The sequence below is a fragment of the Drosophila willistoni genome (genome assembly GCF_018902025.1).
Source record: "Drosophila willistoni isolate 14030-0811.24 chromosome 2R unlocalized genomic scaffold, UCI_dwil_1.1 Seg167, whole genome shotgun sequence".
Classification (NCBI taxonomy): Eukaryota; Metazoa; Arthropoda; class Insecta; order Diptera; family Drosophilidae; genus Drosophila; species Drosophila willistoni.
Window position 1 is genome coordinate 6,398,950 of NW_025814050.1, and position 26,955 is coordinate 6,425,904.

Consider the following 26,955-nt stretch of genomic DNA (forward strand, 5'->3'; position numbering starts at 1 on the left):
AACACAGAAATATTTTGATTTTGGTCTTTCGAAATTACGCGGCTTAGACAAAAGAAAAACCTGAAAAAATCAGACAACCTGCTCACCTTTTTGTGTGTTACCTTTGAAATAATCTTCTTTAGTAAGATTGACCTCGAGACGGCTAAGTTCGATTCAAAAGAAAAAACTATTTTTAGATATTTGCCTAATAAACAGCTATGCAAAAAAATTCTAGATAAAAGCAGCGAGTAAGAAGAAAAAGTGTTCAAAGTAGAATGCAACGAAGTTTTGCTGCTGGTAACTTTGGTACAAGTTCGAATCTTTAAAAACTGTTCAATATGAATATTTCCTTTATTCATATGAATCGAAATAGATACTTTTGAGTAAAAAATACGCAAAAGTTTTTTTAGGTTGCTCACTTGGGAAATTTTCATACGTTTCATAAGTTTATAAGCTTAAGTATTATTGGATTAATTTTTAATTAAAACCATTTAAAAAAGAAATCTTATAAAATAAACATCAAACAAAACTATAATGTACATTACACCCTTCAAAATGATTCATCCTGTGCCTTGAAAATATTTTGGAGACTGAAATACCATTTCGTTACAGTAGTGTCTTTAAGTTAAACAATTGGAGTTTGATTTAATAAATAAAGAAAATGGGAAAAACAAATTATATCCTCTTTTCTGTTATCTCTTGATATGATAAGAATAATTCTAACCATGAATTATGGTTAATTCTAACCATGATGAAATAGAAAGAATTCCTCCCCCCTAACATGTAAGTGCTGGGAATACGCCCTTGACTAGAAGTGATAGGAGTTGTAGTAGCCACAGCTGCAGCTAATGAAACTGGAACTGGTCATCCTCAACCGACTTTCCCGTTCTCTTTTCTCTTTTCTGTTGGGTTTGCCACAGCAAGACGTGTTTAAATTTAGTTTTCGTTAATTTTCATTTGTTGTCTTCTCTGTCGTTATTGTTTTTGTTGGTCGGAGTGATTGCCCTTGCCCTTGTGCGTACCCTTAACCACCTCCCACCCTCAATGTGGTGCTGATAAGGGGCAGAAGCCACTGATAAGCTGAAATTCTTGTTGTTGTTGTTGTTATTGTTGTGGTCGTCAATTTGTAATGAAACATATGTTTGCCTTAAGTGACAGGCGCACTCATGCTGAGTCGTCGTCGTCGCCAACTGATAACCCAGCAGAAGAGAATAACGTGGAGGGATTCCAAGAACGGTCAATGTCCGGTTAGACGCCCCACATTCGGTTTTATTTAGCTTCGGTGTTCGGTCACTTTGACCAAACTGTCATACTTATCGTACAGAAATATATATGTATATGCATAGCTGTTTATATATATGTATTTACCTTATTATCCAGTTTAATGCCCTTGCATATCTATTTCCTTTTTTTTTTTTTTTGAGTGTATTTACCTTTGGCATTATCTCATATCACAACATACAGTCGGGTTTTTTTTTATGAAGGCCTCTCGACATCATTTTTTTTCATTTTTCAATTTTTATGCCACTTTTGCGGTTAATTAAACCTTGTGGTCTCCGCTTATTTTATGTAAATAAATGATAAACAACTAACAAAACATAAAATATACAGAATGTCATAAAGGATAATAATTTGAATACAACGGTTATTATATACCCTTACCATACATTAGACTCCTTTGACGAACTTTGACTTTGACTTCCAATTCTGGGCTTACATTTAATATCAAAAACCGAAATGAAGCAATATAATTGTGAATATTTCTACATATATTGAAACTTCTATTAGGTATCAGATAAACAAATTTGCTGCTTTCGATAATAGCCATTGTATATATTAAAGATTTGTAAACAAGCATCCCTTAGAAACACCAATACCCTTTGCTAGGATATTTCAAATAATATACAAAGTCGCTGACCAGCTGCATTCACATGACATTGCAAGTCGTAGTCGGAATGGGCTTTGGGTTGGAGTAACTGAAGTTGAAGTTGGCATCAGAGTGTTGGTTGTGTGTGTGTGTGTGTGTGTGTATGTGTGTGGTCACAGGCTTGGTCAGCCAATTTGTTGTTGCTATTTGGTTATTGATAACCGAGCTAAGCAAACTACTTCTATCATGTGTAAGTTTATTTACCGTCACCATTTGGTGGCTTATCTGAAATATTCTGTTGTTTGTTTGAAGCAAAGTGCTTCCATAATAGAAAATTTCAAAAAAAAGGGACCCATTTGTTTTCGAAAATAAACATATTCCACTTAGGACAAAGCAACAAGGGGAAAAATGGCATTTGAAAACAAATTTTCGAAAAGGAAAAGGAAGTTAGTTTTATCATAAGTGTTTCTTTGTAAAATGATAACAATAATTTATTCCCACTCGACTTTTAAATTTCAGGTGTTATAGAAGTGGAAGCATGTGAAAAGTTTTAAGACACAAGTCTTAGTTTTTAGGCAGTCTTTAAATATTTATTTTTTTTTTTAATCTATTGATCATTGTATAGGCTTATTATTTATATTAATATACTTTAACCGTAGAGCCATTTATAACCAAGCAAAAAAAAAAAAAACATATTCAGCAGAATTTTTATTTTCCAAAGAAATTCGGAGAAATGCTTCTTACTAAAAGTAAAATTATTCGTCTTCTTATTGAGGAACATACCTACTACCCATCTTATAAAAGCTGGAATTGCATTTTTTACTTGAAACCTTTAAACTTATAAGAATATAATGCAGAAATTTAAGATTGTTTACGAAGAAAAGATAAAGTTTGTTGTGGATATTTTTGGTAGACTTCAAAACAAATTGTTAAAAGTGTTTTGTAAATAAATTCTAAAGTTATAAATGTTTTTAAGGAAGTTGTTGGACTTGTGAAGTGCAAGGTCCTGTCACGGTCGCCAATGTTTGATAATTCCAGTTGCAGACCAGTTGGTACAAGACTCCAATGTGGAGTGGAGTAAGGGAAATGAGTCTTCTCCTCCTCGAGTTCCAGAAAGAAGTCATTTGTAATTAAAGGTAAAATAATAAAACATTTCTCTCGCTTTGAGAGCTATTCAAAAAAATTCACGGCATCCCAAAAAAAGGCATCCTTTTGGGTGGCAAGGATAACTCGCCGCAAGATCATCGGAAATTTTTATTTAACCCGGTGTTGGATGTAATTGTGATCCCGATCTCAATCATAATTTTGGGTTCTTTTCTGATAAAATTTCGGCCGTTCAAAAATAAAAACCTGTTTTTCTACATTTTTTTAGTTTAATGTTAAAAAATAAAGAGTAAAAAATACCTAAGGAAAACATTGCCTCATAAGAAAACGTCGAATCTCCTTAAGTATTTCGAATTTCGAAAAAGGAAGATATTTTCAATACTCAAAGAAATATTTAAAGCTTATAAAAATATATATTTTTTAGATTTTCCAAAGCAAGAATACCTCCATAAATTGTCTAAATTTCTAATAAAACTTATTAAAAACAAATCTTTGTCCTTAAACATAACTAAATTAGTGATTAAGTTTATTCATTGCGTCTACAGAATACAAAAATCCAAAAAATATGAAATTCCATTAACTTTAGACTTAAATTAAATCTATTATAACTTAAATACTTATTTCTAACTGACAACTCAATTATGCTTTTTAACACATTAAATGCTTTTGACAGAATCGACATACAATTTCATTTTCCTCGCCACACAATCATTTTCCGATTGTTAGAGGTCAAAATACTTAAGTTTGCCTGTACTCAAGTGCATCGGAGATAGTCATATAACACTAAGCCAATGAGTCTACGATTAATTATTTATAGATTTGTGATAAACTTGAAATGCTGGCACTTCAAAAATGAAATGGGACTCCAATGGAAACCAATTGGAGGCAGTAGCCAGCAATCAGTAGCTACTTAAAATAACAAAAACAGAAAACAAAACAAAATAATGTTGCTACTTAAGTTATTGATAAAAGCAATTCATTGATCATAAATCAAAATTAACTCGACCACTGATTGATATATTTATTAAAACATAAAAACAAATTCAAATATTGTGAATCACCGTTTCACATGAGTCATGGCAAACATTTCTCGCAATTGTAAATTATCTGTCTAAAAAGTCAAATGAAGCTACTCACCCAACTGACCACATTTAGTGTCTTGCATATCAGACCTAAATAATTCAATTTGATAAGCCAAAGTATTGCGTCTCCTTGGCCATAATATACAACATAATTCAGTGAATGATTAAATTGATTTGTTTACTTACTCTTCCAAAAGGTATATTAGAAGTTTTTAAACATCTTCTACAACTACGTACAGGATTGATTCTCTCAACTATATATATATCTCTACATTTATACATATATTCTCTATATTCGACAATTAATTTATATAAATATTATTGATTCGGCTTAGTATATATAATACTTAACAATAATATAAACCTTAAGAAACTTATCTTAAAATTTGTTACTAAGAAAAGAACTGAAAAATCAAAACACATGAAAAAAAACAAACCCCTTTTTTGTACTCTTGTAAAGTTGGCTTAGAACAAACATTTTCTTATATAATTACCAAAATACTTTTATGCTTTTATGTACTTAATTTTTGAAAGTTAAACTTTTATTATTACCCTCGCGAAAGATAAGATTTCCATTATAAAATGGCCGACATTTGGCTTTCTATTATTGGCGAACGTTTTTAAGTGTTCCCCGTATCAATCGAAAATTAATTGTGCATTTCAAACTGTATAAAATATATTATAGATTACCATTGATGAGTTACCGTTACCCCAGTTAGTCAACGTTGCTGCTTTTTAAATAAATACGCCAAATTGTCTAAGACATCAGAACGTGCTGAATAGTCAAAGACTACGGACATAAAATATATTATTAAAAGAAGCTTTTGTTTAATTAAACTAAAAGTCCTTTTACCTTTTAAGTGTTGCCTAAAGAATTATATAGTGGAATTAAGTGTTTATATAACTAAGATAAAAAAAAAGGTATTTTCATTTAATTAATTAACAACAATGAAATATTTGTAAACAATTTAGTCTGTGAGAGTGGGGAATATTATCTAATGCACTCAAGAAATGTTATGAGAAAATTTTAACAATAAAATTTGAAGAGCTAATGGAAACAAAAATTTGTTTTTGTTTCTATTGCGTTTTAAATTGTATCGAGAATAAATTTTTCATTGGCAATATTAGTGAGTGTTTATTGTTTATTCGTTTCTTTGATTGAAGCACAGTTAATAATAAAATAAGAATAATTTTTGTTGTGTGTGCGAGTGAGAGTGTTTATAAATGTAGAATCTTAAGGCATAAATCAATTAGAAACACAACTCTATTAATTAAATCTCGGTATTTACACTATTAATTCTAAGGCCACAAAAATTTTAGAATATAAGTATGTAAAATTAAGTAGTAAAGAAAATAATTCACTGTATCGAAATTAGAGTTATTGTCTTAGGTAGGACAAAAAAAAAAACAATATTTGAGACCTTTCTTGCAGCAAGGAGTAAAAGCTAAAAAACAAGTGCGATTTTGGTGATTGTTGTTCTCATATTTAGACCTAGAAATTTATGTAAATGTTTATACGGACGGACGAATAGACTTACAGATATGGCAGTTGGCAGGCAGTTGTTGCCGATAAATAATATATATACTTAATAGTCTAAAGCCTCTGGGGGAACACGCGATCTTCACGCCTAAGAAGTGCAAGTGGCATTCAAATCTTTAGTTTAGCCGGGTGTCCTTTTTTTACAACCTTCCTTCACTCCGGTGAAGTAAAGTGATGAAGTGAACGAAAGGCAACACTCGCATCATAGCTGCTATCCTAAAAGCTTCTATTGTACATGTTAAACAGCAGTGCCGCCGTTAACGCGTAGATTCCGATTGGCCAATGCCTTGGTAGTGACTATCCAATTATGGCCAGCACCGGTTAGCAATTTATTTAATTCCACACGATTAGATTTAAAAAACTAGAGAGTGACTACCAATGATTATCGTCAAATTGGCCGTATATACTCATCTAATAGCATTCGGACTATATGCATACGAGTAAGAAAAAGAAAAGACCTAGAAGTATCATACAACAAAGTATGGTTGACAATGTCTTAAAAACAAGTTCAAATCTTAAAAAACGGTTAAAAGTTGAAGTTTTCCTTTACTCATGTAAAGCGAACCATATACAAGGTGGCGCAAAAGAAGTCATCCGGGCCAAAAGAAGTCACCCGATGTTGTTTGGCTCTAATTTTTTTTTTTTTATAAAAAACTTTGATTCTGTTTTTAAATTATGTTTATTTAAACATTTGGAAATTTATTGGCCAAATACACATAAGTGTTTTTTATTTAGAAAAAAATGAGATCCAAACAACATCGGATGACTATTTTTGGCCCGGATACTTCTTTTGCACCATCTTGTACATATGTATGTATGTACTTTTGAGTAAAAAATATGTCACTATTTTTCTAGTATTGCTCATTTGGCAGATTCTCACACAACTTTCTTTTAGAGTTTCTATCTGTTTGGCATAGATGGGACTGGTGAAGTTTTGGCCATTCGAATGACTTGACCTTGAAGAGCAACTAGTCTAAAATGCCCTCTCTTTCTCAAGTTAAAAGTAAAGCAGAATGATTCCTACTTTAGCTCCAGACATCTATTTGAATAGTTGCCTTAGATGAAATACTTACGGGGATTATATTTGCTTATCAAATATGTATATAAGTACTCTATTGTTTTCTATTTCCCCCTCCGATTTGTAAACGTGAAGTGTATCATTCGTTGGAAACGTGCTAGAGATATTGGCGAGTCGTTTAGTCCCAATGGGTCTAAGTAATCGAATGTCAGATAATTAGCGAAGCTTCTGTTAATGGCTTCTTCTATGAATCACAACTGAGATAGGTAGTCTGCTAGAGATATTACATATAGTCGAGCCGCGTGCAGGCCGTGCAGCCGACTTAAGTGCCTGGCCCCTCGCCTTCCTGCCTAGCTGTCCGCCGATTATCATTTCCATTGATAAGCCGATGTGGTCTCGTGTTGAGTAATGTTTCCCACCGACAGAACACTTGAAATGATAATGACAAATGCTATAAATAAACGCAATAAAAATATTAAATAGTTGATTGAAAAATTGATTTCTTATAGATTGCGACATGCAGGCCAGTCAATTACCACCAAATCCCCGCGAATCGGCGGGGCTTTTATCATCATTGATGTTTTGGTAAGATATTCAATCAAATCTAAAACAATTAGGTGAACGTTTGATTGATTATTGCGATTTGGCTTTACAGTTTCGCTCTGCCTATATTGTTCAAAGGACGAAAAAAGACATTGGAACCGACAGATCTTTATAATACCCTCAAGGAGCATCAGGCTGGATATTTGGGCAACAAATTTTTCGAGAAATGGCAAAAAGAGGTGGCAAAGTCGGCCGAATTGAAGAAAGAACCCAGCGTTATAAAGGTTATAGGACGCCAATTTGGCTGGCAATTAATATTCTCGGGTATAATAATTGCATTTTTGGAATTGGGTACCAGGTGAGCTAGAACTAACTTGAAAGAACTTAATCAGAATACTTATTGAGATATTTGCTGGGTCTAGACTCACTTCACCGCTTTTGCTGGCTGGTCTGATAAACGAGTTTACAATCAACGGAAACGGAAATGGTTTGGCAGCTCAGCTTTATGCCATTGGTTTAATATTAACCACATCTTCCAGTGTTATCCTCATGCATCCCTACATGATGGGCATGACGGTAAGTTTGGCTTAACTAGTGAAGAAGTTCACAAATTAATTCCGTTTCTTTTAGCACCTGGCCATGAAAATGCGAGTGGCCGTCAGTGGAGCAATTTACCGCAAAGCTCTTCGGCTAAGTAGAACCGCCTTGGGAGACACCACCACCGGGCAAGTGGTTAACTTAATCTCCAATGATCTGGGGCGATTTGATCGGGCCTTGGTGCACTTTCACTTCCTTTGGCTGGGACCTTTGGAACTGCTTTTGGCTTCGTTTTTTATTTATCAACAAATTGGCTGGTCCTCTTTCTATGGCATCGCCATACTCATCCTCTACCTGCCCCTTCAGACCTACATGAGTAAACTCACCTCCAAATTGAGACTGCGGACAGCCCTGCAAACAGATCAGCGTGTGCGCATGATGAACGAAATAATCTCCGGAATACAAGTGATCAAAATGTATACTTGGGAGAAGCCGTTCGGGAAACTTATTGAACAGCTGCGACGCAGTGAAATGAGCTCCATACGAAAGGTCAATTACATTCGAGGACTGCTTCTGTGCTTTGAAATCACACTGGGTCGAATTGCCATATTTGTCAGTCTCCTGGGATTCGTTTTAGCTGGCGGAGAACTTACGGCGGAGAGAGCCTTTTGTGTGACAGCTTTCTACAATATTTTACGCCGCACTGTCAACAAATTCTTTCCAAGTGGAATGTCCCAATTTGCCGAACTATTAGTTTCCCTGAGAAGGATTAAAACATTTATGATGCGCGATGAATTGGAGGTAAGGGATAACGAGAAACAAGGAAAATTCCCAGAAGGCTCCATTGAGATGGAGCAATTTAGAGCCCGGTGGAGTCCTGACAATTCGGAACCCGCTTTGGATAACATCAACCTTAGTTTGAAATCCCAACAATTGGTGGCTGTCATCGGACCTGTGGGATCTGGTAAATCTAGTCTCATTCAAGCCATTCTGGGAGAGCTGTCACCTGAGTCCGGTTCAGTTAAGGTGAACGGAAGATACTCATATGCCTCCCAGGAACCATGGCTCTTCAATGGATCGGTGAGAGATAATATTCTGTTTGGCCTGCCCATGGATAAGCAACGCTATCGCACAGTGGTGAGGAAATGCGCCTTGGAACGCGACTTTCAGCTTTTGGGCGGCGATAAGACTATTGTGGGTGAGCGTGGAGCTGGTCTTTCGGGAGGTCAACGGGCTCGCATATCTTTGGCTCGAGCTGTGTACCGTCAGGCGGATGTTTATTTGCTGGATGATCCTCTCAGCGCTGTAGACACTCATGTAGGTCGTCATTTATTCGATGAGTGTATGCGTGGATACTTGCGTCATCAGTTAGTTGTCCTAGTCACTCATCAGCTACAATTTCTGGAGCAGGCCGACCTCATTGTAATCATGGATAAGGGAAAGATTATGGCCATGGGCACCTATGATGATATGCTCAAGAGTGGCCAAGATTTTGCCAAACTTCTCATAGAGAGCACGGATCAATGCGATACAAAAGAGGAAGAAAAGGCTGGAGGAGATGCGAAACCGTTCTTTGGCCGTCAAATTAGTACCCAAAGTACCCGAAGTATCCTTTCATTTGACTCCATAGACTATCCAGAAATGATTCCTCAGGTGGTAAAAGCCACCTCGAATTCCAATGGAGAAATCGGCCTTGGCATGTACCATAAATATTTCTCAGCAGGCTGCGGATGGTTTGTCCTTGCCCTGGTGGTTGCTCTTTGTCTTGGAACTCAATTGTTGGCCTCTGGTGGAGATTACTTCCTCTCCTATTGGTATGTCTTGTGGTTATTGGAAAAATGAATCAGTAGTAACCATCTTTTACTTGCAGTGTAAAGAATGCCTCATCCTATGTGGAGATCTACTACTTTGCCGGCATCAATGCATCTCTGGTGATCTTTGCAATACTCCGCACAGTTCTATTCTTCAACGTCACTACGCACTCTTCTAACAATCTACACAACTCCATGTTCAAAGGTGTCTCAAGAAGTCCCTTGTATTTCTTTCACAAAAATCCATCTGGCCGAATTTTGAATCGTTTTGCCATGGACTTGGGTCAAACGGATGAGGTTCTGCCTCCAGTTATGTTAGATTGTGTCCAAGTGTTCCTTACACTAACTGGAATTATAAGTGTTCTGTGCATCACGAATCCCTGGTATCTGATAAACACGGTGATAATGCTGATAGCATTCTATTTTCTTCGAGAATTCTATCTAAGAACTTCACGAGATGTGAAACGCTTGGAAGCCCAGGCCAGATCGCCCATGTATTCCCATTTCAGTGCTACCCTCAATGGCCTGCCCATGATTAGGTCGATGGATGCTCAGGGTATGTTGATTGGGGAATATGATAACTACCAGGACTTGCACAGTTCTGGCTATTACACATTCATATCCACAAGTCGAGCCTTTGGTTACTATTTGGATCTGTTTTGCGTGGCCTATGTGATCTCAGTGATTTTATTCAGCTTCTTCAACCCACCTCTGGATGATCCTGGTCAGATTGGTTTGGCCATTTCACAAGCTATGTCAATGACCGGCACCGTCCAGTGGGGCATGCGTCAATCTGCCGAATTGGAGAACTCAATGACTTCAGTGGAACGTGTCCTGGAATATAGAAACCTAGAACCGGAGGGCCAATTTGAGTCCACCGTGGAACAACAACCTCCAAGCAGTTGGCCTGAAAATGGCAAACTAGTAGCTGAGAATTTAAGTCTGCGTTATGCTCCTGACCCTCAATCGGACTACGTTTTAAAGTCAATTAACTTTGAGATCAAACCACGTGAAAAAGTGGGCATTGTCGGACGCACTGGAGCGGGTAAATCTTCTCTAATCAATGCCCTGTTTCGTCTGTCCTACAATGAGGGTGCAATAAGGATTGATAAAAGAAATACCGAAGAAATGGGTCTTCATGATCTGCGCAGCAAAATTTCCATTATACCCCAGGAACCGGTACTCTTCTCAGGAACTATGCGCTACAATCTGGATCCCTTTGAGCAGTATGATGATGCTAAATTATGGCAAGCTTTGGAAGAGGTAAGTGATTCAGCTTGGCATATTTTAACCTTTTGCTTACTTTTGTTTGATCTTGTACAAAAGGTGCATCTGAGAAAGGAAGTTTCGGACATGCCATCAGGATTGCAGAGTATGATATCTGAAGGTGGCTCCAATTTCAGTGTGGGTCAACGGCAACTTGTTTGCCTGGCCCGAGCAATTCTGCGTGAGAACCGCATTCTACTCATGGACGAGGCCACCGCCAATGTGGATCCTCAAACTGATGCCCTCATCCAGTCGACTATACGCAGAAAGTTCAAGGATTGCACTGTTCTGACCATTGCTCATCGATTGAACACAATTATGGACTCGGATAAGGTTATGGTCCTTAATGCGGGCCAAATTGTTGAATTCGATTCGCCATATAACTTACTAACATCAAGCAAAAGTAAAGTGTTCTACGGCATGGTCAAGCAGACGGGTACTTCGAGTTTTGAGAATCTTCTAAGCATATCAGAAAATGTAAGTATTTATGCCCATTTCAAAATATCGCAAATTACTAATACAATACTTTGCAGGCCTTGGATAGGAAATATTAATTACCATAAAGGAACTTCAGAAGTGCCTTGTTTGAAACCTTTGAAGGATCAATGAAGGTTTTTTACATTTGGTGATTTTATTTCACTATTTAGCTTTATTTAATTTATATATAATATAACATGGATCTCATTATAATTCTAATAACAAATAAATTTAAATATATAATTAAATATTTAAACCAATTGTTGTCATTTTGTGATTTCAGTAAATAAATCGAAATGAAATGTAGCATACTTTTTGGGTTATGGCGAAATTCACCAACGTTAAATTTTCACCACACAATAGACGCTCTTAAAGTATTCCCAGTTTGTCTTTAGCCAATTTTAGAACCTGAAAATATTTTTTTAACGAACTTTCTTAATTGTAGCTCAATAAATCTTTAGTATCTTTGAATTTATTTTCTCTTTAAATACTTTAAATAACTTTTGCTTCAGTGTTCAAACCCTGTAGAAATTTATATATTACCTCATGACACTTATTAAACAAAGCTGATTGTAGATGGAGTTCAAAAACGATTTTTTTAAACATTTTGGTCAAGGTTTTACAAGATTTGATTTTTAGAATGAGTTAATTTTGCAGTGCATTTGAGATTTTGAATGATCTAATGATCACCAATCGTTCTAAATTACGAATTTTCTGAGGTTAACTCTAAACAGACCAAGAGAAAACAAAAAACAAACCCTTAAAAAATCAGAATATGTATATTTCAAAATCAACTAAATTTAGTTTTCAATGACTGGAACAATCTTCATAAGTTTTATCATTCTATTCACAGTCTCTGCTATATTAACTAATTTAATTACAATTACTAATTTCGTTCTGTCTGTGTAGATAAATGGGGGGTAGGCGTTCCTGTATCTCTTTTAAAGTGTAAAGTCTTAATTTATAGTTGTTCAGATAGCATAAATGTTTTCTTTTTACACATTTTTGGTTATCTTAAAAGATAGAACTAACTGACGCAACTAACAAATCCCAAGTGCTTAACTAAATTATCTGGGAAAAAGAAATTTGAATATTTTCTAGTCATGTTGAACTTGTAATAATAGCCTTAAAACTAGATTTTATTTAGACTGCAGTCAACAGCTAAATATAGAACAAATCTTAAAATATATAACAAAAAATATAGTAATTCTTCATATGGCAATTTAATGAATGAAAGTTATGAATTTCGTGAACTTTACTGACCTTGCTTTTTATCTTATCATTTGCATTTTGACGTGACAATTCTGTCAGAGTACTTATATTACAGCCCTCGTTTAGACAAAGTTAATCAGGGTCCCCCCTAGATATCAATGTGGAAAAAATGAAGCTTATAAACACCTCTGACTAGGCCCAGAACATCGCAGAACGAGTTGAAAAGCGGAGTGCTACGGACGTTTGTTACATAAAATTCTCTAATTGTGTGTACTGGAATGGAAAGTTTTCCCCTTATTAATTACATAATTTGATACGCGAAAATTTTACATAACGTATAGATAATATAGAATCCCTAAAACTCACTTCAAACGTTTCAAAATAGTTGAATAAATTTAATTAAGCCTAAAATATATCGATTAAGTGGAGTGTTTGGGGATTAACCAATGATCGGTATTAAAAGTTGTTAATTGTACATATTGTCTTTATCGAATAGATTTGCAACAATGCAGTCTGATAAACTGGCTAAAAATCCTCGCGAGTCTGCAGGTATTCTGTCCACGCTTATGTTTTGGTAGGTTCTTCAATAATTTTCCCACAATTCGTCATATCTTCAGATATCACAAGATGCTGAAATCTTCGCTACTTTTAATTACTTATCACTAATATTATCTTATCAATATTTCAAATGGAATCTCTCATTCTAAACGTTTAGATATCAAAAATAAAGATAGTGAATAAAAATAAAAAGAAAACGTTTATCTTTAGATAACCCTTAACCTTAACCTTAGATAAACAAGGAAGAAAGTCACAAAAGGGCATGAGCTCCAAAGAGGTTTGATGTGATGTTTACATAAACAAAATATTGAAAAAAATTATTCCTCATCTGAAGTCTGGAAATAGAAAGTAAAGCCATGTAGAGCAAAATTAATCTTCATTTAATATTGATTGTCTATGCATTTCACAAATGTTTAACCTTCCTTTCATAACTTTTATAGCTTCGCATTGCCAATTCTATTCAAAGGACGCAAAAAGACATTGCAGCCTGAGGACTTGTATAAGCCACTCGAAAGTCACCGAACACATCATCTGGGTGATGAGTTTGATCACATTTGGGAATCAGAGGTGGAGAAATGTCGAAAGAAAACCAACAACAAACCGAGCCTTATGAAGGTTATATTTCGTATGTTTGGCTGGAAATTACTTAGCTCGGGCATTATAATTGGAATTCTGGAACTAGGCACCAGGTAAGCTGAACAAGAGATCACTAAATAAGAATTATCCTTAAATTTGTTGGCTTCTGTTCCACAGACTTACTGCCCCTCTGCTGCTGGCAGGTTTGATAGCTGAATTCACCAAACATGGTAATGGTTATGGACTGAGTGCCCAGATCTATGCCAGCTTACTGATCTTTACGATTGCTGCCAGTGTCTTGTTTACCCATCCATACATGATGGGCATGATGGTAAGTTATCAAACTGATTAACTTTAAAATCTTCTTTATTATAAGTATACTTGAACTTTTATCTTTTAGCACTTGGCCATGAAAATGCGAGTGGCCATCAGTGGAGCGATTTACCGCAAAGCCATTCGCTTAAGTAGAACCGCTTTGGGTGATACAACCACTGGACAGGTGGTGAACTTGATATCTAATGATCTTGGACGCTTTGATCGGGCATTTATACATTTTCACTTCCTTTGGCTGGGACCCTTGGAGTTGCTGCTATCGTCGTATTTCCTGTATCAGCAAATTGGATGGTCCTCATTTTATGGGACAGCTATTCTCCTACTCTATCTACCTTTCCAAGCTTATATGAGTAAACTCACTTCCAAATTGAGACTGAGGACAGCTCTGCAAACGGATCAGCGTGTCCGCATGATGAACGAAATAATCTCCGGAATACAAGTGATCAAAATGTATACTTGGGAGAAGCCATTCGGGAAACTTATTGAACAGCTACGACGCAGTGAAATGAGCTCCATTCGAAAGGTCAATTACATTCGAGGATTACTACTCTCCTTTGAGATAACTCTGGGTCGCATTGCTATCTTTGTGAGTCTCCTGGGATTTGTTTTATCCGGAGGAGAGCTCACGGCGGAGAGAGCCTTTTGTGTGACAGCTTTCTACAATATTTTACGGCGTACTGTGAGCAAATTCTTTCCAAGTGGAATGTCTCAATTTGCCGAATTAGTTGTCTCCGTTAGAAGAATTGAGAATTTTTTGATGCGAAATGAATCAGAGATTCATAATGACAGTGAACCATCACAGGATCAGCTTAAAATGGAGAAAGCAAACGGAAGCGGTCAACATAATCATCAATTTATGGATACAGGTATTGAAATCAATCAATTGACAGCCAAATGGAGTCCCGAGAATCATGACCCTGCTTTGGATAACATCAACCTAAGTCTCAAGCCTCAGCAATTGGTGGCTGTCATAGGACCTGTGGGATCTGGTAAATCTAGTCTCATTCAAGCCATTTTGGGAGAACTGTCTCCCGAGTCCGGTTCAGTTAAGGTGAGCGGAAGATACTCATATGCCTCCCAGGAACCATGGCTCTTCAATGGATCGGTCAGAGACAATATTCTGTTTGGCCTGCCCATGGATAAGCAACGCTATCGCACAGTGGTAAGGAAATGCGCCTTGGAACGAGACTTTCAGCTTTTGGGCGGCGACAAGACCATTGTGGGTGAACGTGGAGCTGGTCTTTCGGGAGGTCAACGGGCTCGCATATCCTTGGCTCGGGCAGTTTACCGTCAGGCGGATATTTACTTACTGGATGATCCTCTTAGCGCTGTGGACACTCATGTAGGTCGTCACCTATTCGATGAGTGTATGCGTGGATACTTGCGTCATCAATTGGTTGTCCTAGTGACACATCAACTACAATTTCTGGAGCACGCTGACCTCATTGTAATCATGGATAAGGGAAAGATTATGGCCATGGGCACCTATGATGATATGCTCAAGAGTGGCCAAGATTTTGCCCAGCTACTAAAGGAAAATACTGAACATGAAGATGGAGGGGATGCTTATGTGGAAAAGGAGGTGGAGAAAACCACATACTCTCGTCAGGGAAGCATTCAAAGCACAGCTTCGTTGGATTCCACAGCCGATTCCCTAGTAGCCGATGATGATGAAAAGCCAACAACCACAAATTCCACGGTCCAAGAGTCGCATTCCGGTAAAGATATTGGCCTAAGCTTATATCAAAAATATTTCTCAGCTGGTTCTAGCTGGTTCATGTTCAGTCTGGTCATACTTCTTTGCCTCGGAACCCAGTTGTTGGCCTCAGGTGGTGATTATTTCCTATCCTATTGGTGAGTCATAGCGCTAATCATACAGTGGACGACATTTCTAATACATTTTCTCTTCTTTTTAGGGTGAAAAACTCGTCTTCGACTACTTCGTGGGATATCTATTATTTCTCCGCCATTAATGTATCCCTGGTGATCTGCGCCTTAGTCCGTTTTCTGCTATTCTTCAGCATGACCATGCATTCATCCACCAATTTGCATAATTCGATGTTCCATAGTGTGTCCAGGGCAGCGCTTTACTTCTTCCACACAAATCCCTCTGGTCGCATATTGAATCGCTTTGCCATGGACCTAGGGCAGGTGGATGAGGTACTGCCCGTCGTAATGCTGGATTGCATCAACATCTTCCTAACGCTAACAGGCGTCATTACCATTTTGTGCATCACGAATCCCTGGTACTCGTTTAATACAATTGCCATGTTTGTGGCCTTCTATTTCCTTCGAGAATTCTATCTAAAGACATCGCGAAATGTGAAACGTCTGGAGGCAGTGGCCAGATCTCCCATGTATTCCCATTTCAGTGCCACTCTGAATGGCCTGCCCACGATCAGGGCGTTGGGAGCCCAGCGGATGTTGATTGGAGAATATGATAACTATCAGGATATGCATAGCTCAGGCTACTATGCATTCTTGTCGACGAGTCGCGCCTTTGGTTACTATTTGGATCTGATGTGTATGGCCTATGTCATAACGGTTACATTAAGTAGTTTCTTCTACCCACCACTCGATAATCCAGGACAAATTGGTTTGGCCATTACACAAGCCATGTCCATGACTGGTACCGTCCAGTGGGGCATGCGTCAATCTGCGGAATTGGAGAACTCAATGACATCAGTAGAACGTGTCTTGGAGTATACGGATTTGAATGCAGAGGGCAAATTTGTTTCAAAGGATAACCAGAAACCACCAAAGGATTGGCCCGAGCAAGGCAAAATTGTGGCTGAAGATTTGAGCTTACGTTATATACCCGATCCTCAAGCTGATTGCGTTCTGAAGTCATTGAATTTTGTCATTAAACCACGTGAAAAAGTGGGCATTGTAGGACGCACTGGAGCGGGTAAATCTTCTCTCATAAACGCCCTGTTTCGCCTATCCCACAATGAGGGTGCAATAAGGATTGATAAAAGAAATACCGAAGAAATGGGTCTTCATGATCTGCGCAGCAAAATCTCCATTATACCCCAAGAACCGGTTCTCTTCTCCGGCACTATGCGCTACAATCTGGATCCTTTTGAGCAGTATGATGATGCTAAATTATGGCAAGCTTTGGAAGAGGTAACAGATTTAACTGATACATGACTGGCAATTAAATGAACACTCTTTTATTCCCAAGGTTCATCTTAAAGAGGACATATCCGAGATGCCTACAGGACTACAAAGCATGATATCCGAAGGTGGCTCCAATTTCAGTGTGGGTCAACGGCAACTTGTTTGCCTGGCCCGAGCAATTCTGCGTGAGAACCGCATTCTACTCATGGACGAGGCCACCGCCAATGTCGATCCTCAAACTGATGCCCTCATCCAGTCGACTATACGCAGAAAGTTCAAGGATTGCACTGTTCTGACCATTGCTCATCGATTGAATACAATTATCGATTCAGACAAGGTTTTGGTCCTTGATGCCGGTCAAGTTGTTGAATTCGATTCGCCATATAATTTGTTAACATCAAGCAAGGAAAAGGTTTTCTATGGCATGGTCATGGAAACGGGAAAATCTAGTTTCGAGCATCTGCTTAAGATAGCTCAAGATGTAAGTACATACAGACATCGACAGTTTTTCTAAGCATTTATAATATATAATATATAATCTTATTTGTTTCAGGTTCATGAGAAGCAAGGTCGTGAGGCATTATTATAGAAATATTTGTCAAATAACTAACACTTGAGGATAACGCAAAATAGGTAGGTACTTAAGATGGCTTTTGCACTGCGGTTTCTCTATAGAAATTTTCGTCCAAGACTGGATGGAATTATTCCTTTTATAAATGGGTAAGTTTTTATAACCAATTTGTATTAAAAACATTTCTGAGATAATGCTAGTGCATACCGCAGTGTGAAAACCGCTTAAGTATTTAGTTTAATTGTAAAAACAAATGCTAATAAATAAATAACCAAATAAAAATGTTTTCTAATGGGTTCCTTTGCTTATAATGGAGTTCCTGGCTCACACATAGTTGTTTTATTATCTTAACAATTAGTTCATATCAAATTATTGGGACTGATTATCAGACAATAACGATTTTAATTAAACCTTGTAATGGAATTATTTTGTGGCTCCTTTTGTATGGATTATTAAATGAACCAACTACTGGACAATTGTAGGAAATGAAGTTCTTGCTGCATAATTGGCTCATTGATATTGAATGCGCTTAAACAATAAATTAATAAACTTATTTAAGAGATTTACATGGTACAGATGAAGTGATCAGCATCTATGCTTGAATAAATATGGCCTTCCGAGATCATGAATTCCAGAATGTTGCTGCAAAATAATAAGTAATTAATTTAAAACTGGGAAAAATTAAATTACGTTTCGTTTCAACTCACTTCAATTCCGAATCGCTGATGTGAGAGAATTTGCCCTTTAACTCCTTACGACCAATGCCCTCCTCGGAGACGTTACTCTTAATGGCCTGGAATACGGCCTGTTGCTTGGCATCCAAACCGTTGACCAGGGCATTACTTTGGCTGGCACTGAAATCGGGCATTGTGGAATTCTGATGACCTGACGAACCACCCTTCTCTTGATAGGCCTCTGCCTTGTAGCGGGCATTTAGCACCTCAAGAAGATGTGTGGTAACCTCATTGGGATCTAGCACGGGCAATGCTTTGAACACCATTAGTGTCTTTTGGCCCCCCTGGGATCGTGTTGTGCCATAGACGCGAACATAGTTATTCAGCATGACATCGGGAGCTTTATGAGCATCACCTTCCTCCAGCCAATAATGGGCATCAAGACGTCCAGTGTGATCCTCCAGCGTGTAGGTTATCTTGGTCGAGGATGTCTCAATATTGCGCACAATTGCAACCACTGTGGTCATGGCATAGTGCATGCCAAATAGCTCGATATTGCCCTCGGGCAGAAGGAGAATCTGCTTTATTAGCATGGGGAGGATTCCCTAGAAACAGAAAAATGTTCTTCTAAATACTGCAAATACAAATGTGACCTGAGACTTACCTCTCCCTTCTGCTCCGATGCAGCGCCAGCTGTCTGGGTGGCATTGAAATCTCCAACTAGAAAAGAAACATAACTTTCACTTTAAATTCATTTTTTTAATCATTAGCAACGATTTACTTACAGGAATCGTTCATTTTCTTGAGTTTATATTAATTTAATTGCAGACAATTTCACAAGCCTCGACTCCCGCCAAAAAGTGATGCCAACTTGTTTAAATTACGAGAGTTGCCACCTTCTTTAACTAAATGAGCAGCTGTTGTGTGCCATTGCGTTGCCATTTGCGCGCATTTTCAAAAGATTTGAAATTTGTTTAACAATTTTAAAAGTTTAGCAAATAAAATTAAAAATTGAGTAAAAGTAAATGTGTGTAAGAAATATAAATATGAATACGATTATTTCATATATATATATCTTTAAATGTTTTTAGTTTCTGGATCCGATGGTGTGAACATCACTGGCTCCTTGCGTTTCCAAATGCTATGAACGTTTTTGTAAAGATCTGGTGGTTGCCATTTTTCATTCTGATTTTTATTCCGTTTAAACTCAAATGGAGAATAACTAAATCTATGCGATTTTTTCCGCTTTCTTTTCGGACCAGTCAGAAAATGTTCTGGTATTACAATAAAGGTATTTTCCATCGATAATGCGTGGGACCTGAGAAGATCGATTGCATTGCCCACACTTTTGAGTGGAATTGGTTTGCTTGGTTCTGTTGGCTCTTCCGACTTTTCAGCTTGCAGTGGTTCATCTATAGTTAATTCTTTGTATATTTCATCATCTAAAGGAGTCTTGGATAGAAGACATTCCTCTATTCGGCGCTGCTGTTTTTCATACATTTTTAGATTAAAGATTCTTTCTTCCTCCTCAGTTTTAGTTTTTCTGGGCTTTCGATGCCTTTTGGTCTTTCGGCATTGTGCGAAATATTGGTCAGATTGTTGGTATAGCCCGCGGCTTTTATGTTTCATACTCAAATTAAATCTCACATTCTTTTTCTTCATGTGCTTCCGAGCCCTGACTTTCTCATTAACAGTTACCATTTCCCTTTTGCGGCCTTGTCTTCCGGATAGTTCAGGTTCAAGGCTTGTGCGTAGGACTATATGAAAGCCAGCTTGAGTTTCAAAGACCCGCGATAAATTATTTATTTTTAGAGTCAATAAAACTAGTTCGAATTCTGGAAATGTTTGACCCAATTGAAAAATATTCAAATCTCCGTTGTGTCGGGCGGAACAGCAATCCGAGATGCAACGTGCCGCTTCATTGAAATTCACTTCTCCAGTGCTGATTAAGTGACGCACTCGCCTGATCTTTCTATACGCATCTTTTCTGGTGATCGTAATCTCTGAATTTCGCCATGAGCTGGGTACATCACTATCCACATGCTTAATTAGTATATGACTACATCGAAATGTAAATTCGGTGAAAAATAGTTCATTCTGTTCGTCAAAATCAGTTTCAAATAACTGAAGACTGTTGCACAATTCTTCGGGCAATTGTATTTGGTTATTAAAGGATTGGCCGTCGTCCTGACAAAATACATAGATTTTATATTCTTTGGCATCGTCGCTCCCATCTTCGCCGTCCGAATCGCTGTGTTCCAACGATTCGAAGGAACACTTAGGAAGAGGAACTGGAATATAAATCTTACTCATAATTTTAACTAAACAAGAGATGACAATGATATCCAAGCTATTTCCTTATAATGATATGAATTACAAAACAGAAACTATGTAATCTTATAATTCTGAAGTTTTTTTTTCTCATTTTCAAACATTAATTGTAGTATTTTACTTATTCTATACATTCTTCTTAGTGCTTCTATATACTTTTTATTCACTCATATTAATCTCACTTTAGAAACTTTCTAAAACTGAAACGCTTAAGAAAATTTTGTAATCTACTTTTTGCCAATTCAACTTAAACAATTTAGCTCTTTATCTTAAATATTAAAATGGTTTTGCATGAACAATTATTTCACTTTTTCTTAGTTTTTGTTTCATTTTTATAGGCAGATGGACAAACATCTCTATTGAGGCATTGGGCACAATTTGGTTTGACAGGTGTACAAATAGTTTGACCGAAGCCCACAAACAGGTGATTGACTTCCGACCACAGAGACTTGGGTAACCATTTCTCTAGGCCCAGACGTGTTTGCTCTGGCTCTTTGGTGGGGGTCTTTAGCCAGCCCAAACGATTTGAGATTCTATGGACATGTACATCCACGCCAATGCCAGTTATTTTATGCCATGCCACGCTCATACAGATGTGAGCCATTTTAGGACCGACTCCGGGTAGACCAATCAAGTCTTTGACATTATCCGGTATATCACCTCCGTATTTGTCTAGGAGAACCTCTGATGTTTGCTTCAGATATTTGGCCTTGTTCTGCAGAGAAAACAGTATATTTAGATAAGAACTACTTGGCTTAGTAGTGGCAACACACCTTGTAGAAGGACACTGGATGTAGAAGACCCTCCAATTCACTTGTTGGCATATCCTTTATGTTGCCCGGGGAAAGATTTCGGGCTTTTAAGCGCTTCATGGCCTCGAAAGTGGTTTCATCTTTTGTTTGACTGGACAGCATTAGAGCTACCAAATTTTGAAATCTTTGGGTTTTTTCATCAGCCTCTTGATCTGCGCATTTATGGCATCCCATAGTGTCCACTGGAGCAGCAGCCGATTGGCGCATTAGGCGAATATTCTCCAATTGTTGTTCCCACATGGCATTAGGTGACTCCACCTCCAGTTCGATCTTTTCATCGGCCACAACTGGGCATTTTACTACAATGGCTGTGCCCATTGGAATTTTCGAAACCTGCGATTCCTCTTCCTTTTTATCCTGGGATTCTCGTGATTTCTTTACTGGCGGCGGAGTAGCTGGCAGTTCCTTCTTTATGGTCTTTACCTGACGCTGTTTACGGGTTTGGATTGGAGAGAAGTAGCGACTTTCCTGTACCAAGTCCTCAATGTCCTTAAAGGTAAAAGTGTGTTTGTGAACTATTTTTTTTACCTGTTCATTATCATACCTCGTACCTGTTCATTATCATTTTTATTGTGCTTGCCTATGATTCTTGTTGGCTTAATTATTTGCTTCTTAGCCAATTTACTGGCCAAAGATAGTTTATTTGTGGTTTTTGGAATATTGCTCATTGTTCGAATTGTGCACGCAGTAGAAATTAACATTTGTTTGGGGTATTCATAAAGCTCAATTGCTTTCCAACACTAATTTAACAGCTGTTGATTTAGTGATTAAACTTACTCACGATGAGCAAAAATAGTCGAACAAGTGCAACTTTTTGTCATCTCTAGGCATTGCTGGAAATTTGGCGGAAAAAAAGAGAAGAACCGAGCTAAATCTGGGCGCGATTCCGGTTCCGGGAACAAAATTTGAATTTAAGATAATTTTTTGTGGCAGGAAAAAAAGGAAGGGGACGGAAAAAAGCAAATAAGTTTTCTGTTCTGGAGGGCACGTGAAAAGGTTTTAGTCAAAAAAGAGACTAAAAAGTGCGTGAGCCAAGACAGAGCTTCTCCACCTCCTTGAAGGCCAAGGATTTTCAGTGAGACGTAGGACGGACACCCACAGGAGCCAGTAGCCACCCAGATCCCAGTGCTCCAGGTTTTTGTTTATTCCCATATTTAACCTTAGACATTAGGCCCTTAGAGTAAGTCAGTGTATTTTGTGTATTTATATTATTTATTTCAGAAAACAAACCCAATCGGAACATAGCAATATGTGACAGACAAAGGAAAGTCTCTATATCGCAACTGGCAAGGTCGGTATCATTAACATGAACTTGAAATTCAGGCCTTAAGTAACCGTAAGGATTTAGCCATAAGATACAGTGGTTCGATTTTACAAAAATATGACAACAAGCAAATATCGATAGTCGTTGTCAAACATCGATGTTTTTTAAAAATGCGAAATATCAATGCATCGAAAAGAAACATCGATGTTTTGTCCACCTCTAGTTTTGTTTTTGTTTTAAAGGTGGGAGGTTGCGTACGTCGGTCGTCGATAATGCCGTTTTTTGAAAATTTAAAACTTATGATAATTCCTATTGAACGAAATATGAATTAAACGGAATAAGAAAAATTTATGTTTACTCGAAACTCATACGCCGTTGCAACCCAAAATAAAAAATTGTTAAAAATATTCAAACAAATAACGAGCTGGAAATACATAAAACAAATAAGTAAATAAGTAAACAACAACAAAAACAACAAGCAGCTGTATTTAAATTTAATTAGACGAATGTTTAGTTAACAATTTTATGGGATGCTGTACAAAGAAACGGGAAAAATTGATAAGAACCTGTCACCGACAGACCAAAGGAATATACATATGTATGTGCGTGTGTGTGTATATAGTGCGTGCGTGTGTGTATAACAAAAGAAGATTCTCACGTGTCCTTTGAGCAAAAAAAAAAAAAATTATAAGAAAAGTGAAAAGCACAAAAGGAAAAAAGGACTTTTGGCAGAAAAGTGTGAATAATCGTGCAGTAAAAGGACGCAGGATTAGTCATCGACGGCGGCAAAGCATCCCGTCCTGCACTTGTATGCGTACATACGTATATGTATGTATGTATGTATGTAGGTGTGCGCGTTTGTGTGTTTTGAGCGCGTGTTTGTATGTGTCTATTTTTAAAGTGCTGCCGGTTTTTGCACAACAACAACAACTTGTTTCCCATGCGTATTTAACCCTTCGTAAACACACACACACTTACACTTCGACACTTATAAGGGATAAAAATGGAGCGTAAATTTACGCGGGGCTTGAATAAGCACAGCTCTGCTGTCCAAATGAGAGAGAGTGTCTCTCAGCTGGTGCGTGAGAGCGCAGTTTTGGTAAGTTCATTTGCAGTAGTATGTAGTAATAGTTCTTGTTGTTGTTGTTGCAACTAACTGCATTTGTTGTTTACCTTTCATTCCCTTTGTTTTTGCTTGTGGGTGTGTCTCTTTCGTGCTTTTTCGGTTTTTTTGGAATAGTATTTTTGCATTCCTTTTTATGCTATTGCAACACACACACTCTTAAATCTCATCATTCTCATCACATTTTATGCTTTTGGCCATTGGCCAAAATGTTGGAATATTTTTTTTGCATAATATTATATTTTGTGTGTTCTCTTCATCGACTTCTTATGGAATACTCTGTAAAGGAGTAACAAAATAAGCTTATAAACGGAAAGGGAGTTATTTAGAGGGCGTGTTAGGAACTAACTACTATCGTTAACTAAACAAGCTCAATACTTCAGCATACCCATATTGAAAGTAAGAGTATTAACGATATACGGATTCTTCTTATTCTGCGACATTACATAAGTCAAACAGCAGGAGAGGGAAGGGGATCACAGCGGGGCTAACGCTTGTGATGATGATGATGCTGTGTTGATAATAAGTATGTACATATGTATGAATGTAGGTAGACAGAGAGAGAGAGAGATGTACCCTAGAGAGCATTTGTGGTCCGGCCAAGGTCATGTGTTTTGAAATTCCTAAAAAGCTTCCACAAACAAATTTTTGTTTATATTGTATATTATTAATGTTAATGATAAAGATATTCTTCACACAGTCACACCTTGCCAATGTGAATGGTTTACTTTGAAACATAATAATAAAGAAAAGAATCTATTAACGACATAAACATATACAGAAATATGTTTGGGGGAGTATTTCTTTATTTTAAAAATACAAATTTGCGTATGTTTTTACATTTGCATCTACATACATAAGTATGTGTGTATTTTTGTATATGTAAAGTTAAGAATTTAAAATATTTCCAAATAAACATTAAATTGCAAATGCCACAATTGGGCAACTGATTCTAAAAATGTTGTAATTTTTTACATATTATGAAATAAAATGAACAACTGAACTTGAAAAATTCAAATTCAAAAATTATAAAACAGTTTTGACTGTTAAACTAATTTTAATAAAAATTGACTAAAAACGTTTAAAATACATATTAGATTAGTTGAGAAAGGGAGAGTATATTCTCCACGATGAGGCAGGTCCAGCGAGTCTTTTAGGCTTCTCTGTTGTCCTTCAGGTTAATGACAAGCGGGTTAAAAAGCCTGTCTAGTCGCTCCAACTAGTCTTTAGATAGTCAGGCTATGTAATCTTGTACCCAGGAAATTTCAAGTCCTTTTTTGTGCTGAGCAAACGCGCATTTAATGTCATCCTAGCGCCTTCTTCTAAAATTGTTGTATTAGGTCGCATTTGGAATGGCTGGCGCTGCTCCAGATTGGTATTCCATAGGTCTACATGGGCATTGTACATTATTAGGTTCATGTTTATCTACTGGGTGGGTCTTCTCCCGATAAGCCAGAGATACTTCTACAGCCTTGTGTCAAGCTGTTTCCTGTTGCCCCTGAGCTGAGACTTCCAAGTCCTGTCCAATATCAGGCCGAAATATTTTGCTGATTCGCTGATTCCATCGAGTTTGACAGGGTGACTGTATCCTTTTCTATACAGTATAAAGGTTGTCGGAATCGATTTTTCAAGGTTGACCGCCATGCACTTGTTGATGATTCATTTTTAGAGACTACATAGAGAGTTACCTTTATTTATTAGAATATGAATAGTTAGAGGCTCTTGGGAGATTCTCTTTGAGCCAACATAAATTGATGTTCCAACTCAGTATTGAAAATACGCTTTCATTGTGAATTTCTATTTCTATAAGTAAACAATAATAATTTTCCTTTTTTGCTCAATTATGATGCGGTTTTGGCCACTGCAAAGGGCTTTTTCTGAGAATTTGTGAGAAACTGGTGCCAAAAGTTATCGTATTTTTGTTCAAAGTTTCTGGCGAACTTGCTCTACCTGAGTAAACGGTCAAAATGTGGTTTATTGCGGTTCACCAGAAACATCCTGGACAAAAAAGTAAAGAACTAAAAGCTTTACTTGATAAAGAATATTGCCGAACACAAGAAAAAACTCTCAGACACTTTGCGAGTGACTCAGACAGTCATTGTGAATAAATTTTTTATGTGGTATAGAGCGTTGGTTCGGCTTACTCCCTTTTTTTTCGTGTTTTCAGCAACTTTCTAGGTAATTTTCAATTTCAACTTTAGCGAAAAATGGCAAATGTCCTGCTCAACTTCATCTTTTACATGATGTAGTTAGTTTTCTTCAAAAAGATAGAAATTTCCATATAGTTTGTTGTGTATTTTGTCACCCATGAACAGATCTCCTTACAATTATATCTATTGTCTCACTAATTGCATTACGAACCCAAAATCATATTAGGCCCTAAAATTAGCCATGCCCCCTCAATGTCAATTAGAGTTTGCCCCCCTTCTGATTTCCTCTCGCGCCTCTCTCTCTGTAGCCCACCAAGTATCAATAATTCAATTAGTGCGTAATAATTGGCTGTGGTAAAGTAAAAGTCGACTTATACAGAAAAAAAAGCAATAAACACAATCAGCCATTGACAGGCTAATCATCAAGTCATCGGGAAAATGTTGAATGAACAGTCACAGAGAAGTCGCAGACGATTTTACTTGATTGTGACTGAATTTTGAGTTGCTTCTGTTCAGTTTAAGTCTTCGTTTGGCTTGTTGGCCAAATTGCCGATACTTATGTATTTGCTTAGGAAATTTCACTTAACCAACATTGTCATTTTGTCGTCGTCATCATCGTCGTCGTCGCCTCATTACCTTATCAACTTAAATATTCATTAAATATTTCAAAGGGTTGCGGTTAATGTAGTTCACATTGGGTCAAACACAAGAAAAGATAATTAACTTAAATTGAGAAAAATAAACCAATGACATTGACATACATACAAACAATTTGTTTATTTATGAAATGTCACATTATTTTTGTGTAAAATTCATTTTAAGTGCTTTCTTTTTGCACTTGTTTGTTACACGATATCGCAAAATGTAAGTTATACCACATTTTTGCGGTTTTATGAGGTATAGGAATGAGAGAGAGAGAAAGAAAGAGAGAGAGAGAGATAGAAGGAGAGGGAAAGAGAGAGACTGAGAACAGAAACGACGACTTACACAATCAAAAGTTATAAATA

At 37.2% G+C, this 26,955-nt stretch overlaps 5 protein-coding genes across 9 annotated transcripts in view; 3 read left to right on the forward strand and 2 right to left on the reverse strand.

The window, feature by feature from the left end:
* Positions 1-7,107: 7,107 nt before the first annotated feature.
* Positions 7,108-11,359, forward strand: LOC6643807 (probable multidrug resistance-associated protein lethal(2)03659). The gene is made up of 7 exons (XM_023176654.2): positions 7,108-7,175; positions 7,246-7,491; positions 7,556-7,709; positions 7,764-9,484; positions 9,541-10,744; positions 10,808-11,224; positions 11,281-11,359. The coding sequence occupies exons 1-7, from the start codon at positions 7,108-7,110 to the stop codon at positions 11,299-11,301; spliced, it is 3,831 nt and encodes a 1,276-aa protein (XP_023032422.1). The 3' UTR covers positions 11,302-11,359.
* Positions 11,360-12,920: 1,561 nt separating this feature from the next.
* Positions 12,921-17,814, forward strand: LOC6643808 (probable multidrug resistance-associated protein lethal(2)03659). The gene is made up of 7 exons (XM_002066855.3): positions 12,921-13,010; positions 13,435-13,683; positions 13,748-13,901; positions 13,971-15,757; positions 15,820-17,029; positions 17,088-17,504; positions 17,577-17,814. The coding sequence occupies exons 1-7, from the start codon at positions 12,943-12,945 to the stop codon at positions 17,610-17,612; spliced, it is 3,921 nt and encodes a 1,306-aa protein (XP_002066891.1). The 5' UTR covers positions 12,921-12,942; the 3' UTR covers positions 17,613-17,814.
* A 76-nt stretch (positions 17,815-17,890) lies between these two features.
* Positions 17,891-19,204, reverse strand: LOC6643809 (replication protein A 32 kDa subunit). The gene is made up of 4 exons (XM_002066856.4): positions 19,054-19,204; positions 18,933-18,988; positions 18,302-18,873; positions 17,891-18,236 (listed from the first exon to the last, which is right to left on the reverse strand). Exons 1-4 carry the CDS (start codon positions 19,064-19,066, stop codon positions 18,158-18,160), a joined length of 720 nt encoding a protein of 239 aa, XP_002066892.1. The 5' UTR covers positions 19,067-19,204; the 3' UTR covers positions 17,891-18,157.
* Positions 19,205-20,827: 1,623 nt separating this feature from the next.
* LOC6643859 (endonuclease III-like protein 1) lies at positions 20,828-22,135 on the reverse strand. The gene is made up of 3 exons (XM_002066857.3): positions 21,963-22,135; positions 21,373-21,900; positions 20,828-21,314 (listed from the first exon to the last, which is right to left on the reverse strand). Exons 1-3 carry the CDS (start codon positions 22,110-22,112, stop codon positions 20,904-20,906), a joined length of 1,089 nt encoding a protein of 362 aa, XP_002066893.2. The 5' UTR covers positions 22,113-22,135; the 3' UTR covers positions 20,828-20,903.
* Positions 22,136-23,144: 1,009 nt separating this feature from the next.
* The window catches only part of LOC6643860 (dedicator of cytokinesis protein 9), a 28,976-nt gene continuing 25,165 nt past the window's right edge, over positions 23,145-26,955 (forward strand). For 3 of the 5 annotated variants that reach the window (XM_047010856.1, XM_002066858.4, XM_047010858.1), the window contains exon 1: positions 23,146-23,774. In XM_047010856.1, coding sequence (XP_046866812.1) covers positions 23,679-23,774 — 96 coding nt within the window. In that variant the 5' untranslated portion in view covers positions 23,146-23,678. Of the gene's footprint in view, positions 23,775-26,955 lie in introns of all 5 variants that reach the window. The other 2 variants (XM_047010854.1, XM_047010855.1) reach the window with 1 other exon arrangement.

Excerpts from the sequence above, each read along its gene's own strand:
- LOC6643859 (XM_002066857.3), bottom strand. The coding sequence starts at position 22,112 with ATGTTAATTTCTACTGCGTGCACAATTCGAACAATGAGCAATATTCCA. Across the intron at positions 21,901-21,962 it reads ATAAAAATGATAATGAACAG|GACATTGAGGACTTGGTACA; the intron begins GTACGAGGTATG and ends TTTACCTTTAAG. Across the intron at positions 21,315-21,372 it reads ATCCAGTGTCCTTCTACAAG|AACAAGGCCAAATATCTGAA; the intron begins GTGTGTTGCCAC and ends TTTTCTCTGCAG.
- LOC6643809 (XM_002066856.4), bottom strand. Across the intron at positions 18,874-18,932 it reads CATCGGAGCAGAAGGGAGAG|GGAATCCTCCCCATGCTAAT; the intron begins GTAAGTCTCAGG and ends TTCTGTTTCTAG. Across the intron at positions 18,237-18,301 it reads ATCAGCGATTCGGAATTGAA|CAACATTCTGGAATTCATGA; the intron begins GTGAGTTGAAAC and ends ATTATTTTGCAG.
- LOC6643807 (XM_023176654.2), top strand. The coding sequence starts at position 7,108 with ATGCAGGCCAGTCAATTACCACCAAATCCCCGCGAATCGGCGGGGCTT. Across the intron at positions 9,485-9,540 it reads GATTACTTCCTCTCCTATTG|TGTAAAGAATGCCTCATCCT; the intron begins GTATGTCTTGTG and ends TTTTACTTGCAG. Across the intron at positions 10,745-10,807 it reads TATGGCAAGCTTTGGAAGAG|GTGCATCTGAGAAAGGAAGT; the intron begins GTAAGTGATTCA and ends CTTGTACAAAAG.
- LOC6643808 (XM_002066855.3), top strand. The coding sequence starts at position 12,943 with ATGCAGTCTGATAAACTGGCTAAAAATCCTCGCGAGTCTGCAGGTATT. Across the intron at positions 13,684-13,747 it reads ATTCTGGAACTAGGCACCAG|ACTTACTGCCCCTCTGCTGC; the intron begins GTAAGCTGAACA and ends TCTGTTCCACAG. Across the intron at positions 15,758-15,819 it reads GATTATTTCCTATCCTATTG|GGTGAAAAACTCGTCTTCGA; the intron begins GTGAGTCATAGC and ends TCTTCTTTTTAG.